Raw genomic sequence first — 15,724 nt, 5'->3', positions numbered from 1 at the left:
GAAAGGGAGGGGGGGGGGGGGGAAGAGAACAGTGAGGTTAAAAAGCCACGAAATACAGGAAGTATAATCTGTGCTATTTTTACATAAAAGCCAAACATATACAGGAGAAGCAGAGCAGGGGGAACGAGCAAGATAAATCTGCTCCATCTGCCGTATACCGCACGGGAGCTATCCTAAGAAAATCTTCTCAGAAGTCAGCCTTATTTTATTTCAATGGGGCTTACTCCTAGAAAAGTGTGCTTAGGGCTGCAATTGATGTCAGCCTCAACTGCCATGACACCAAGTGTTTTCACGACACAGAGCCTGAAACCCTAAAGACACATCCCCGGGACTAAGCCCCCTGCACAATATGGGACTTCCTTCTTCTGAGTAGATCTGCTTAAGATTACTCCCTAAAGCTGCTACAGTCTTCTCCTTTGTTGTTCTCGGCTTGTTTTTAGTACGCCTTTTTTTTTAGTACTGATCTTCCCCACCACCACCACTGTACTTATCAAGGCGCTTTTAGCCTCTCTGATGTCATTTCTCTCTCTCTCTCGCTTTCTCTCTGTGGCAATCCAGGGAGTTCACATCTAAAGAATGATTTCATTTCTAAGTGGTGAGACCACAACGGCCATCACAGATACAGTGTTCATTTACTGTGTAATAGACAGAAGAGCAATACAGGAGGAATAGGAACTTATAAAGGCAGGCGTTGACTGAGGAGCACAAAGAAAGCTATAAATAAAAGAAACAAAAAAATTCATTTGCTGGAAAAGATCACTCAACCCCCCCACTCTACCTCCAGCCTCAGCAAAGAAGCACTGAGGACCCATCTCTATGTTATATAAAAGAATCCAGAAACTTTAGAAAGAGTTGATTCAGAACATAGAATCAGAGGGGGATTCAAATGCTCATGCCCCCCACCATCAATTTAACTCTAGAGTGGCACTGTCCAAGGAAAGGTTTAGTGCATTAATCTTGCCAACTGGATAAATTAGACTTATTTGACAAGACAAAGGGGAGCTGGCTGAGTCAAGATAGCTGGATCTGGAACAAGAAGAAGAAGAGAAGAAGAGATTGGATTTATACCCCGCCCTTCACTCAGAGTCTCAGAGCAGCTTACAAACTCCTTTCCCTCCCCCCCCCTACACACAACAGACACCCTGTGAGGTAGGCAGGGCTGAGAGAGCTCTTTCCAGAACTGTCTTTGAGGGAACAGCTCTAACAGAACTATGGCTTGCCCAAGGTCATCCAGCAGCTGCAAGTGGAGGAGCGGGGAATCAAACCCGGTTCTCCCAGATTAGAGTCCACGCACACCAAACAAGAATATGAAACTGAATTTCACATCTCTTACACCAAATATATAACCCCAGAGTATCCTGCCCCGCATCCAGACTGTGTTTAGTTGATTGTTTCTGTAGAGCAACAACAGCAACTTTTTTTAGCAATCCCTAAATTGCCACAATCCGGACCCAGCACTGCTGGCTCGGGAACGATAGGAAAACACGAGAGTGAAAGGGGAACCTTCCCGGCAGCAAGGAAATGACTCTGCATTTCCCCAATTCTTCAATTACAGCCACATCATCTAGCTTCATGTACAAAAGTGGAGTTGTGAAATTGACGGGACTGCATCACAGTGGTTTCTGGCATAGTCCATTTCAGCTAAGAAGGGAAATTTTGTGTTTGTATGCCCTCTTTTTAAAGGGCTGGATGAGCCTAAATTTCGATATGCACATATCCTTTTTTATATTTATTTGTATACATTTAAATTTATAAATATGTATTAAAATATTTTTAGATATTAACATATTTAAAAATGGTTCCAAAAGTGCTCCCAGTGGGGTGCACCCAACCATCCTCTAAGAAAGCCTCCTCCAACTTCAGTAGCTTTTCTTGCAACTTAAATGGCTCTTCCTCCAACAGAAGAAGCTGGCACAAGGCTCCTTAGGTCAGAGGAAGGCTTCAGACTTGACCCAAAAGGAAAGGAAAATGTTTTAAGAAATTAATGGATTAGTAAATTTTGCTCAGTGGACTGAGAGTTAGGGGCAGGATCTACCCTAGTACTCCATAGCAGAGGAAGAAAAATGTGTTTTTCATTGTGGGCTCTGTTCAGTAAGTAACCGCATCCTTCACATCAAAACATTTATTTCAGAAGTACTGGTCACTTTGGCGGGTTGAGGTCACACTTTTCCAGGTTACTATTCAAAGCACAGAGATAAACTTTTTTAAAAAAAAGCTTATCTAGAGACCCAGGTGAGAACAAAATCTAATGAATGTATGTCACACAGGCTATGTGGTAAACAACCCACTTCACCTCTCTGAACAGTCTTTCTCGCAACACAGCCTTCGAGAATAATGCCTCTACACACACACACACACAAAAAAAACCACTGCTGAAAAGCCTGCACACAGTGCACCTCCACAATCTACTCTCCCCTTTCAGAAGCTGTTCAGAACGCAACACTCCCTTACAGCGGCAACAAGCAAAGAGGGCACTTCATATAATGCACCACCTAATTGGCTGGAACTGCGTGGGCATTACCAAACAGTTGGGTTGTGTATTAGTACAGAATGGGGGACGGGTTTCTGTCCCCTTGGAGTCCTCACTATCACAGTGTCTCACAACAATACCAAAAGGTAGACTCCAAAGAGCTGCTACAATCAGGTTTGTTAACAGACAGAATAATGTGTTGTTGTTTTTGCATCAGATCTGAACCTTTGGCTTAGTAAACCCAGGGTGATTCTGCATCTGGCATTCACTCCACATTTTCTCAACTGGGAGGGAAAGGTGCCGCTCAAAACCACATTCAAATACCCCCCCCCCAACACTGTACTGACTGCAAAGTCACCCCTGGCCACAAATCTATACAGAAGGTACCATAAAACCCTATGATCAAAGAAAGTGAAAGTGGCATGTAGTGTAGAGGGTACCATAAAACCTGATGATCAAAGAAAATGAAAGCCGCATGCAGTGCAGAGGGGAATTTCTGTTCCAAAGTGGGTTTCGTAAAACAATGGAGGGAAAGGCCAGTGCAGAATCATCCCTAGTCAAATATCTGCAGACTCCAGGGCATACTACGGCAGCCTTAAAAAGGCACCACATCAGCACTCCTAGTAGAGTCTGACAGAGTTTGGAACAGCCAGGGTGCCACAAGAGGAAGGCAGGCAAGGGAAAACAAACAAGATTTTTAAAATGAAGAAAAAACCCCGCAAATTTGTTAGAATTCTAATGTTTTTTTTCATTAAATAAAAAAAAACAAGGCAGCCTGACAGAAGCAGTTACAGTAAATTTTGATCCATCTGAGCACCTGACTAACCCCTTTCGGTTTATGGGGAAACATCTCTCAACTTGTCTTCAACCTTTCTCAAAATGAAAATGAAAAATTATTAAACTGCTGTACAGTCCGTTCCATATTTAGCCCTCCTGTTCTACCACAAAGATGTTCCTTACTAATAAATTCCTAATTATGGTCCTCCTCAACCAGCCGGCACTCCAGCTCTGTCAAACAGCTCCAATAATTCAGAAAAGGGGACGCAGATCGTTTCAGAAAAATGAAGCAGTGCCCGACTGGCCAGCCAAAAAATGATTACTTGAGCCTCCGAGGGAAAGGATTATTTATGATAATCCATGCAATTCACATACTTGAGCTCCTTATGAGGTTTTCTTCCCCCAAAAAACTACATTTGAAGTAGGGAAGAAATGAAGTCCTTCAAAGGCCGACTCTGCTTTGTCCATAAATATGTCCGTCCCCCATCTGATTGTCATGTAATTCTCGCAACACTACAACTCAATACCGTTTATGAGGAAAGATGTTCTTATTGATCTAAGCACCAAAATCTCCACAGGAGGCTGGAAATGCGGAGTGACAGTGATTCTACGCCTGTAGACTGTGCTTGCACACTTGCAATTCTGGAAGAAAACCTAATTCATTACGGAACTCACTACCATAAGAGTTATCAATGGACACCAGCTCAGATGGCTTTAATGAGGGATTAAGAGATCCATCGATGGCTATTGGCCATGATAGCCAAACAGCCTTTCCACTTTGAAAGGTAAGCATGTTTTTGAGTACCAGCTGCCAGGGATAAACAACACTGGAAGGCCGTCCCTTTTATGTGCCATTTTGTGAGGATTCCAGAGGCATCTACCTGTCCCAGGGCTCAATGATGACACTCTTAATCAGACTTCCAAAGCAGAATATCAAAATCCTCTGGAACAATGGTTATTTGTCAGGCTGAACTGTAGTCACCGCTTTTAGGTTTCATTTTCTCAGCCCACAGTCTTAAACCCACCGTCAATATTTTGCCCGGCAATTCTGATCTTATGAAAAACAATGAAGGGCCAGGAGCAAAACATGAAATTCAGGTAAACAGGGAAATTCTTGCCATAATAAACACGGAGAACAACACAATCACAAAGACATGAATCTTGATGTCTTTGAGCCATTCCACCCATTCCACAAATTCCTAAATGTCCACTGCTTGGCTCCACAGCAAACATCATAATTTCTGAAGAGAGAGGCATCTAACTGAAAACATGCATGGAATGGTGTGCCCAGCACCTGTGACCAAATTCCCTTCTGGCTATATATTATCAGATATGCATGCATCTCCCCTACCAACACAGTGAGTTTCCCCTACAAATTCCTAATCAGCCGAGTAACTTGTTCCCCATGCATCTACCGAAATAGCATCATCAAAGAAGTAGGTTTACTTAGTTCACATCACAGATATATGCAAAACAAACCCCGAAGCGAAGTTTGTTTTGACATCAAGGTCTCTGCAGACAGTCCGCATCATCCACCTTAATAAAAATGTTTTAAGTCAGCTTATTTGAAATCCCCCCCCTCCCATATCAGGCACTGAAAACCTATCCAATTTAAATTTCAAACAAATTCAGGCAGGTGTTAGAGCATAAGTGAAAACCAGACAGGTCTCTCCCAACGGTTAATCTGGCCACAAAGGCCCCAGGTTAGTTTGAGTTCAGATCTTCAAACAAAATGGGTTTCCGGTGAATGGAGATTTCCTAAATTGGGTCACTCAAGCTTATTTTGAAAAAAAACATTTTGTTCAAGAGATGGAGACCTTAAACTAGGCCAACCTGGGGGTCTTCGGGGCCAGATTAACATCAACAGGTTATCTTTGGAAGGGAATATCCTCCTTCTAAAGCTAGCAGTAAAACAAACCTTCTAAAGTGTTTTTATTAGTAGGGCCATATCACTTGTGTGATCTGTACATTCCATTCCCTTTGCCACCTGTCAAACCTCATGGTCACTTGCCCCCCAGGATGCAACAATGTGTCATTGCACTGCAAGTGCATGTATACTTTGTGCTCACATTCCTGGAGGAGCTATATACAGTGGTATCATTACCCATAGCACGATTCTGCCCTTTGCCAAGGGAAGGTGTATTATGGGCAGGTGCTTCTCTCTGGTAATTTAAGAGCTGGCTGATTTTTTAAAAGCTTAAATGGCTTTAAATGGTACCCCAATCCAATACTTGAAACTGCTGCCACCCTCACCCCATGGGAAAGCTAGCCCTTAGGTTTTGTTTTTGGTATTTTTCATATGTGCAGGCGTGGGTGTGCATGTGTAATGACGACCTCTGGTGACTGACCCCTACTAGGGACCTGGAGGATAATCAGAAAGGTGGCTGAACAAAGCCTGCCCCCACCTCCTGACTGCTGGTATTCCAAGGAGGTCTCCTATCCGAGTATTTGCCAGAGTCGACTCTGCTTAGCTTCTGAGATCTGATGAGATCAGCCTTGCCTGGGCTATCCAAGTCAGACAAGCTAGCCCTTCTTGTTGTTGCTGCCATGAAGTCACAGCTGACTTATGGTGACCCTACAGGGTTTTAAGAACATAAGAGAAGCCAATGTTGGATCAGGCCAATGCCCCATCTAGTCCAACACTCTGTCACACAGTGGCCATCAGCCAGGTGCCATCAGCAAGAGATGTTCAGAGGTGGTTTTCCATTGCCTGCCTTCGCATTATGACCCTGGTATTCCTTAGAGGTTGCCCTTCCAAGTACTTGCCAGGGCTGACGCTGCTTAGCTTCTAAGATCTGACAAGATCGGGCTTGTGTGGGCCATCAAGTCAGCCTTGATTACAACAACACAGTAACTCTTTCCTGGAGTCCCTTATCCCAACACAGCACCTTCTGAGAAGCTTAGAGAACATCTACACTGAGCCATCAAAGAGGGTCAAGACAAACAATTGATATGTATCCAATCCACAAAGTGCACACAGGCTCCTCTTCTACTCCCACTCCTATACACCAGACAGAGCACCTGGAAGCTCAAATACCTCAGAATTAAAGATTTTAGGACAGGGGGGAAATTGAAGTAGCGTCTTCTAGGTCTTCTAGTGCCTTAGCACAGTTGGTCAAGAGGCAGCTCTCCCATGCCTTCCCTCTGACACACTGGACTTACAATGCTGTGACTGGAAGGGAGAGGATTTTCATTAGTATTCAAAAGCACAAACACCCTTTGAACCAGAGTCGCTTGTCGCTGTAAATCTGCGTGTCCACATTTACACAAAAAATGTCACTAATACAGTTTTCACCGATGTTCAAATTGACCAGCAAAGCTGTGAAACAATGCTTGCAAGTTCTAGAGAGCAATGCACCAATACCTGCAACAGAAGAATATTAAATCACCTCTCAGTACAGCAGAATCAGCTCACACTGACCAGTCTTTAATATAACCTGTTGCCTCTTTCTTTTAAACATCTCTGTTCTGTGTACTGCCATAAAGAAGGTCCTCACATTTCACAGTAATCTCTACCCTGCTCTCTAGAAGACATGATGTACCCTGGAACAGAAAGGCTTAGAAAGGGAAGATGCTCTCAAGAGGAAGGGTGCAGCCAGCAACACCTGCCTTCTTGCAGGCCTCCACAATTTCACAGCAAAAACAGCTGCAGATTTCATTAGTGGGGGACAGTTTCTCATAATCCTCTTTTCCCCCTCTCTCTTTCTCTGTGCAAACACTCTAGGTCTTCTGTGGGCACATATAAGCAGTAAACTGGCTAAGAGTGGAAGCCAAAAAGTTCCCTGTTCAAGTCTCATTACATTGGTGAACTCATTAAATGGTCTTAGAAAAGCCACAACCTCAGTCTCTCCACCCCACATCTGTAAAATGGGTGTACTCCTTCTGACATACCGAAAACAAGTTGTTACCAAAAACAAATGCAAATAGCTCTGAACAGTCAAAACGTTTCACATCAATCTTGAATATCACTCCCATTGTTTTGTGTAAGACATTATCCTGAATATTGACCTTACTGGATACACAAGATTCATTACCCATTATGCACAAGATTTTGGCTTTTTAAAAAGTCACTAGGCCCCATCTGGCCATTAGGAATTTTGCAAGAGTTTTCACGATAAATCACATAGCTCAGAAAAGGTCATCAAGTTGCTGCTTTATATTATCGATTGCTTGTACAGAACATCTTAAAATTGCTGATGAGAAAGCAAATGCATTAAGTTCTTTAGTTATGAAATAGAACTGTAAATGCTATTTTAATTTGTTTCTTCCTTGAAGCTGGGAGGTTAAACTTCCCAAAGTGTATAACCTACAACAGGCAAAATCCAAAAGCACTTTTGAAATCTAGTTTTTTTTCCACTCGCGAAACATTTGTATATTTTGTGTGCACACATCTATCCTTTATTGTAGATACATACACACATCTGCATACTCTTGGACAAACTAAGCCACAACCCACAAGCATACTTAAACCCATTGATTTCAATAGGCTTGTGTGCTCAACTCTTTGGATTGCATCCAAAGCAAATAGCCATTTTTCCTTTCTGTTTTCGCAACACCTTGTTCAAGTATTGCACAGGAAACCTTACTGAAAGACAAAAGAAGCTGTGGGTATTGGGAATATTTCCAATGAACACCCAACGCCCTATGTGTTTTAAGCTCTTGCCTTTCCTCAGGCACAATTTCTATATAAGTGAGCCCATTCATCCATCTTTTTGCAGGCACTGAGAAACTTTACCCATTCAAAAGCCACAACTATGAATGAAAACATAATGTTATAACACCACTTCTACTTGGGAATCTAAGACCAGGAGCAAAACAGATGTACTGAAAAATTAACTACCGTGCACCTTGCTTGCAAATGGCTAATTTGGTTTACTAAGAACATAAATGTACATACATCCTACATGTACATGTGTACATCCATTTGGGGGGGTGGGGACAGCCAGTGCTATACACTTTAAAAATAAAACCAAGAAATGGTACCAGGATAAATAAATATGGGGTTGCAATCACACATTTTGATGTATGTCAATATTATGCAAGAAAGATTCAATGCATACAAGAAAACAATCAAGTGCACAGTGTACACTGATTGTAGGTACATTCACTGTAATGTGGGAACAGGGCTGGTGTCTTTCACATGGCTATAATTCCCAGTTTAAAAAACATTTGATGGGAAAGAAGTTGTATCCTTACATCCCCATTTAATTTTCTTGGAAGCTCAACTCCCACTTGAATGAATGGGTATCTTTCTAAAGCAAAATCCAGTTTGATGTCAGAGTGGTATGACAGCTAAAGAAATAGGACTGGGGAGATGGGAAATTGGAATTCCAATGCCCCTTAGTTACAAGATATTTTAGGTGCTAGTCCACTATTGGGGGGGGGGGAATAGCCATAGAATGCACGTGTGTGTAAAGTGCCATTAAGTCACAACTGACTTATGGTGACTCCAGCAAAAAGCTTTCAAGGCAAGTGAGAAGCAGAGGTGGTTTACCAGTGCCTTCTCCTGCAGAACCTTCCTTCATGGTCTCCCTTCCAAGTACTAACCCCACTTAGCTTCTGAGATCTGATGAGAACGGGCTATACCATGCCACCTTCCACCCCTAACAGTAGAATAACCACTTTTTATTAAGATCAAAAAGTGACCCAGAGAAGCAAGCAATATATAACATCTCACCATCTCCAAGATCAGGTAGCTCTGATGGTTGAGGTTGTGGCTCAGTGGTAGAGCATCTGCTTTGCACGCAGAAGAGAAGGCAATGCACAGTAGTTAGAGCAGGGGTGTCAAACTCATTTATTATGAGGGCTGGATCTGACATGAATGAAACCTTGTTGGCCCAGGCCATGTGTTTCATAAAATGTAATGCCAGGTAGCGGAGATATAAACTTTATAAAAGACACGAACACGAAGATGTTTTTACTTAAAAATATGCTTAAAACATTAGCATTCTTGCAATATTTTATTTATTTAACAGTGTCTAATAACTGACACCTCTTGCTCTGCATTATTGCATCAAAATGTCTGTGCTATTTAAGTGTGTATCTGTAAGCTGCAAACCTACTTTTGATTTATTGACATTCACTACAAAAATCTCATGCTCAAGAGTTCTGAGCCTAGGGCCCAGGGGGAAACATGAACTGGCTGGGCATTGTGAGCTTTTGTACATAAATTGCTTTGTGTGCTGATCAAGAACATGAGAAGGCACTATGACACAGACTGAGGGCTATTTGTTTGTCTACAAAACTATAGTCTTCCTCAGTGGTAAGTATCAGCCTACTATCTGGGAAGTCTAAGTTAAAAATCCCCAAAGGAAATATGCTGGGTGAACTTGGTCAGGACACACACTCAGCCTAATCCACCTAACTGGCTTGTTATTACTCCTCATCTAAATAATTCATATTACTTTCCTACTGAGCAAGATTCGATCATGAGGGCATTAATACAGTTAAAAGGGGGAGGGAACCAAGTTGCACCCAGGAGAGCCACAGCATAATGAGCCAAAGAATACACACACACTGTAGCAAAGTACACAAAAGCTCATACCTTGGATAAATCTTTGTTGGCATTAAAGGTGCTTTGTATTTCTCCCCTGAGATTGAGGCAGCCAAGCAAAGCAAGCTCTCCCTCCTTCCCTCCATCCCTTGAGGGAGGAGCCTCAGCCAATAGAGGGGAAGAAAGGCTTGCCTTTCTCTCCTGTGTGACTGAGGCAACCTGGCCAGGAAGCAAGCTCTGGCTCATTCCCTCCCTCTCCCTGGGAGGGGGAGGAGCCTCAGCACAGTGCAGTGAACAGAAGCTTGCCTATCTATCACTCCTGAGCGATTGAGAGAGTCTGGCAAAGCAAGCTACCACACAGCAGCAGCAGAACTGGAAAAAGAAGCAGGAGACAGCCAGTTCCACTGCGGGCCTGACAGAAGCCCTCGGGGGGGGGGGGCTGATCTGGCCCATGGGCTGCATGTTTGACACCTCTGGGTTAGAGGGTCAGATTGGGGCCTGGGACAATCGGGTTCGAATCCCAGATCTGCCATCAAAGCTCACTGTCTGATCTGGGGCTTGTGAGAATCTCTCAGGGTAGTTGCTGTGGGGATGAGGTGGAGGAAGGGAGAACAACGTGATAAGCTGCCTGGGGTCCCACTGAGGAAGAAAAGCAGGATACAAATAAATAAAAATAAAACAAGTCCCAAATTCAATCCCTGGAACCCCCAAGTAAAAAGATCTGGTAGTGGGTGACAGGAGGGAAACTGGCATGCTATATCACCTGATCTCATCCGATCTTTATTTATTTATTAGGTATTTTTAGTTGCCAGTCACCCAAAGAGTCTCGCGGCAACTTACAACATCAAAACCATATAGTAATATAAAAACAACATAAAAATAACAAATACGAAATATTAACACTGAAATATTAAACTATTAAAACATGTGGCTCTCGGAAGATCTCAGAAGCTAAGCAAGGTCAGTACTTGAAAGGGAGTCCACCAAGGAAGACTCTGCAGAGGAAGGCACAGGCAAACCACCTCTGCTTCTCACTTGTCTTGAGAGCCCTTTGCTGGGGTGCCCTAAGTTGGCTGTGACTTGACGGTACTTTGCACATACACCGTAGGTGGCAGGAAAAACATGGACAGCTGCTGCCCACGAGAAGAAGACAATATTGACTTTGCTAGAACAGTGTTCAGACTCCATATAAGCCAGCTACATGTGTCATTTATTTATTTATTTTATTCAATTTATACCCCGCCCTCCCCACGAAAGCAGGCTCAGGGCGGTGTAGTAGCATCACAGTGTAGGAGCATCACAGAAGGGCTTTTGGGGGGGGGGCTTCTGGTATAATACTGGTACTAAGGCTGCTGGAATGGACCCCGAGCTCCTAACACTGACAGAAGCACCAGCTAGAGACTGTAGCAAGAAGATTTTCTCTTGGTTTTTGGAGTTCTGCTCTGTATGTCTGCCACCAAATGCTGCAGAAGTTGTTCTAGTACACAGCTCCTGGTGTCATTACAGATGTGATGGCCTGGAGGGGGAAACAAAAAAATTCAGAGGGGGAAACAGGTTTCTCTCCCATTTCCCCCCTCCAGGCCTCTTTTTTAATTTTTCAGACCAGAAAAATCAGAAAATGTGAGGCAACACTAAAAAGAAACTCCTATGAGTATTTTCTGCAGTGAGTCAAATGCTTCTTAAGCAAGGCTTTTCACATTCATAATGGACAGCATGAAAAGGTTTGACGACTGGGGGATTTTGAGGAGTGCTGAAACAAGAATCCAGCAAAGTATTTCCTTGCCTTGAGGGAGAAAAATCATATTTTATATAGCGTTTCACTCATTCCAAATGTACAGCATGAAAACGTCCGATCACTTTCTCATTTTTTTCTGGTGGAAAACATAAGGCATTTGGGGGAACACTAAAAAAAAACACCTTTATATTCTAGATATACAAAATATTGTACGTATCATTTACATGTAATAATTTTAGCAAAAATTAATAAGCTATAATACATTTTAGGATAATAAATTACTCAGAGTCTGGTGTTTTCATAAAGTTAATATCCAAACATGCTCACAGTCTCACCTATTATGACTCTATGCAAGTTTCTGCCCAAATAGTATACCTTCAACTTTTATTTTTTCTTACCTCTCAGATGGCAAAGATTAAAGCTAAACATGCTAGTGTAGCATACGGTGCAGCAGTTTGCAACTCCTTCTCAGGTCTTGAGTATACTTAGCCATTTATCTTAAAGAAAATAAACCTTAAAATTCCATCAATATGCCAAATAGTCCATTTTTATATGCTAAGTTATAAATGATGCATTTTATGTTGTTCAAGCAGTAAAAGAAGTTTAGGTTGGATAGGAAAGTTTCAGTGCTTGGGATCCTGAAAACAGTGTACAGGGAGGGGGACAAGAGCGCCAAAAATCACAGTCCCATAATTGGCCCCACAGCTTTTGTAAACAAAAGGAATTTCATCCCTAACTGGAGGAGGTGCCCCCAGGTGAACTCTGGGACAGCCATGGCAGTCTGCCGGCTTCTCACCTTCATAATTTAATGGGCTGCATCCACCCAGTTTTCCTGCTGGTGAAAAAGGGAGGACTGTTCCCCCATCACCACCATCTAGTGTGGTTCTAGGTGTCTTTGCCGCACCTTCACTAATGGGTAGGAAGCAAGACTAGAATGTCTGAACAACTACAATCAGCATGTCTTTCACCAATGCAGCTCAGCCGCTATTTAGCCATCTCTGATCCAGATGGAAGCATCCTTAATGGTTAGCAACAAGCTAGACAGAGAGATTACAGGCTGTTACAACTGCTTTTGCCCAAACAACAAACCTATATACTAAGCTCAAAAAAGACAGTAGAAAAGAGCAAGAGTCCAGTAGCATCTTAAAGCCTAACAAAATATGTGGCAGCTTTCATGAGTCACTGCCAAGGCTCCCTCTAAGCTGTGGAGTCCTGTGAGCAAAAATTCTACTTGGTGAGCTCCTGGCATTAAAGTTGTGAGCGAGCCATTTGGCTGCTGCATGAATTAGTTTGCTCTGGAGCCATCTTTCCTGAGCTGGGACAAAAATGTGTGAGCTGGAAGCTAAAAAACTGTGAGCTAGTTCACACTAACTCAGCTTAGAGGGAACACTGGTCACTGCTTACTTCTTCAGAAAATTCCCACAACAGAAACAGAAAATTCCCATGAGTAGTACCCGCTTCCTATGCATCAATAGTCTTAGGTAGCACAAGCTTTGTGCTGTAGAAGCAGGTACAGAACATACCTATTGGCCAACACAGGTCAACCAGAAGCACTGGGACACCGGACCACAGCAGAGAGGACATAAGGAACCCCTGATCAGTCTCCCAAGGGCTTGGTTGCTTCGTTATTGAAATGCAAATTCAGCACACTGGAAATCTGATCAAAGTAGAGTTGGGGTGCTTAACTCTTTTCCCTCAGGCATTCCCCCCCAAAAAAAAAAATTGGTTCCCCCCACTGCATTTACAGGAGCTGCGGTGGCTCAAGTGGTTAAGACGCTGAACTGCAGGCTGTGGAAGGTCAGGAGTTCAGCGGTTCAAGACCCGGGTGCCGCAAGACAGGGTGAGCTCCCGTGTCTAGTTCCAGCTCCTGCCAACCTAGCAGTTCGAAAGCAAGAAATTGCAAGTAGATAAATAGGGACCACTTCGGTGGGAAGGTAACAGCGTTCCGTGCGCCTTGGTGTTTAGGCATGCCGGCCACATGACCACGGAAACGTCTTCGGACAGCGCTGGCTCTTCGGCTTTGAAACGGAGATGAGCACCGCAACCCTAGAGTCGGATTCGACTGGCTTTCGAGCAAGGGAACCTTTACCTTTACCTTTACTGCATTTACACCCACAAAGTTACTTACAGTGTCCTTATATATCTTCCCTGCATGAGTGAGAAAACAGCCATGGCAGTCTGCCGGCTTCTCACCTTCATAATTTAATGGGCTGCATCCACCCAGTTTTCCTGCTGGTGAAAAAGGGAGGACTGTTTCCCCAACACCACCCAAGAAGGCTACAGCGAGAACCATGGAACCTACATCGACAAAAGCCCTGTGGAATGCAGGCTGTGACAGGGAGATGAATTCGGTGAGATTGAGTAAAAAAGCTGGATGGATCCAACCCTATATTTTCCCCTTCCATATACTAATATATAAATATGTATGCATATGCATATGCAAGAGAGAGAGAGAGAGAGAGAGAGAGATTATATACCTATTTCACACATGAAAGCAGTTACAAACAGTTGACACTCTCAAAACAAATGCCTTCATTCCAAAATTAAGCACTTATTCTTAACATTTGGTTTAATTCTAGCTGGATTATTCACTCTCAAAACAACACAGCAAAAAAAAATCAACATAATATGTGCAACATACACTGATTTTAACTTTGAAAATGCTTTTCGCTTTACAGCCAGGCAGTTTTGCTAATTAACAGTGCAGAGAATGGAATGAAATCAAATTAAACAGTTATCATAAGGGAGAAAAAACACCTGAAAAATTGCAGATATATAGACAATGGTGCGATTTATTCATGTAGCCCACCCGACTTCAAGAAAGTGTGAATGTCTTAACATTATGCACCAGATGTCATTGATTCAATGTTTGGTTGTTACTAAAAAAGATTGTTATGTGCACCATAAACTTTATGGACTTTTAAAAATTTCAATTATCTGTTAAGATGGCAAACTGCAAACAGGGTTGTATTTACATAATGCAATTATGTTTTCACATTGTGCTCAAGTGAAGACTTAATTTCCATGGTGTAACACCACAAACATGGGTCATTGTTACCTCCACACTTATCAAAATGCCTATCAAAACACTTCTCTTGCAGTCAAATTCCTGAGGCTATTTTCCCCTCCCTATCCGAAGGACTCTGCATATCAAAAGACAAGAACAAGTAAAGGCAGCCCAGAACAGAACTCTCAGATCAATGAGCCCAGGATGACTAATCCCCACCCCACAGAACATCTGTCCAAGGCCCATCTTTCTTCTCCTGGAACCTTCAATCACTGGCTGACACTCTCCAATGGGAGGACACAACATTCCAAACTTTGTGGCTATGGCATCACCAAAGGGTCAAAAGAAACCAAGTGAGGTTAATGTACAGTCCTACCTTTTGGTTCCTCCAATATAGGTGAAGGTGAAAGTGGAATCCGCGTATCTGAAATCTAAAACAACACATGAAGAAAGAGATGTATAGCCATCCGTGAACATTGCTTTGTTTGACACTGCCCTTCCCTCATCTGCCACTGATATGGGAACAGAGGTTATTCTGAACCAGGAAAAAATTAATAATCCATCAGGGAACCCCCTCCCACACACACACACACACATACCCCACCTCTCTCTGCAACAAGTGACTCGGTGCTATGGCAACGGAAGGAATTTCCATTGTCAGTGAAGGCAACAGGCAGCAACAAGCCAAGCTGCTGTAGGCACATCAAACATTGTAAGTAATGATCAAGCAACTAGCAGAGGCTTTGAACTGAGGAAGGGAGGAAAGAAATTAATTGCAGTCGTCCAGTTCTGGGCATTTGAGGATAAATATCCGTGCAAAATAGGAGCCCCGCAACAACCGCCCCCCCCCCCTGCCATGCACGCAACACAGAAATGGACAGATCTAAGCATTTTCAGGCAGGGAGATCTTTCGCTTCGCTCTGCTAATCACATGAAAAACAAAGGGGGGGGGGATCTTGTCGATCAGAGAGGGCTGCGCTGGGAGATGTTGACTCCAATGCCATGTAATTTCGGACAACCTCCGTCGATGCCACGGCAACTCCCGCACCACTTGGGGTGCTGGGTGGCGTGTCTAAGATGTGTCGTGTCGTGTGTGTGAGTGAGTGTGTGCGCTCAAAATGGGGGAAGCATACTCATGAGAGGCTTAAAAAAAAAACAACCCACCAAGCATCACCACCATTGTCTTAAGGGGTCCAAAGGAGAGCAGCCCACCTCCAATCGAAGTCCCAGGCTCGGGGGGGG

At 43.2% G+C, this 15,724-nt stretch overlaps 1 protein-coding gene across 1 annotated transcript in view; it reads right to left on the bottom strand.

Annotated features, from left to right (window-relative positions):
• Positions 1 to 15,662, bottom strand: part of PARP8 (poly(ADP-ribose) polymerase family member 8) — a 203,965-nt gene extending 188,303 nt beyond the window's left edge. Inside the window, exons 1-2 of the mRNA XM_015424722.1 lie at positions 15,647 to 15,662; positions 14,859 to 14,913 (exon numbers count right to left, since the gene is read on the bottom strand). Coding sequence (XP_015280208.1) covers positions 14,859 to 14,913; positions 15,647 to 15,662 — 71 coding nt within the window. The remainder of the gene's footprint in view (positions 1 to 14,858; positions 14,914 to 15,646) is intronic.
• Between the last annotated feature and the right edge of the window lie 62 nt (positions 15,663 to 15,724).

This window comes from Gekko japonicus, unplaced genomic scaffold (genome assembly GCF_001447785.1).
Source record: "Gekko japonicus isolate JY-2015 unplaced genomic scaffold, Gekko_japonicus_V1.1 scaffold749, whole genome shotgun sequence".
NCBI classification, from domain to species: domain Eukaryota; kingdom Metazoa; phylum Chordata; class Lepidosauria; order Squamata; family Gekkonidae; genus Gekko; species Gekko japonicus.
The sequence above is the reverse complement of the archived record's forward strand: the minus strand, read 5'-3'. Positions and strand labels throughout refer to the sequence as shown.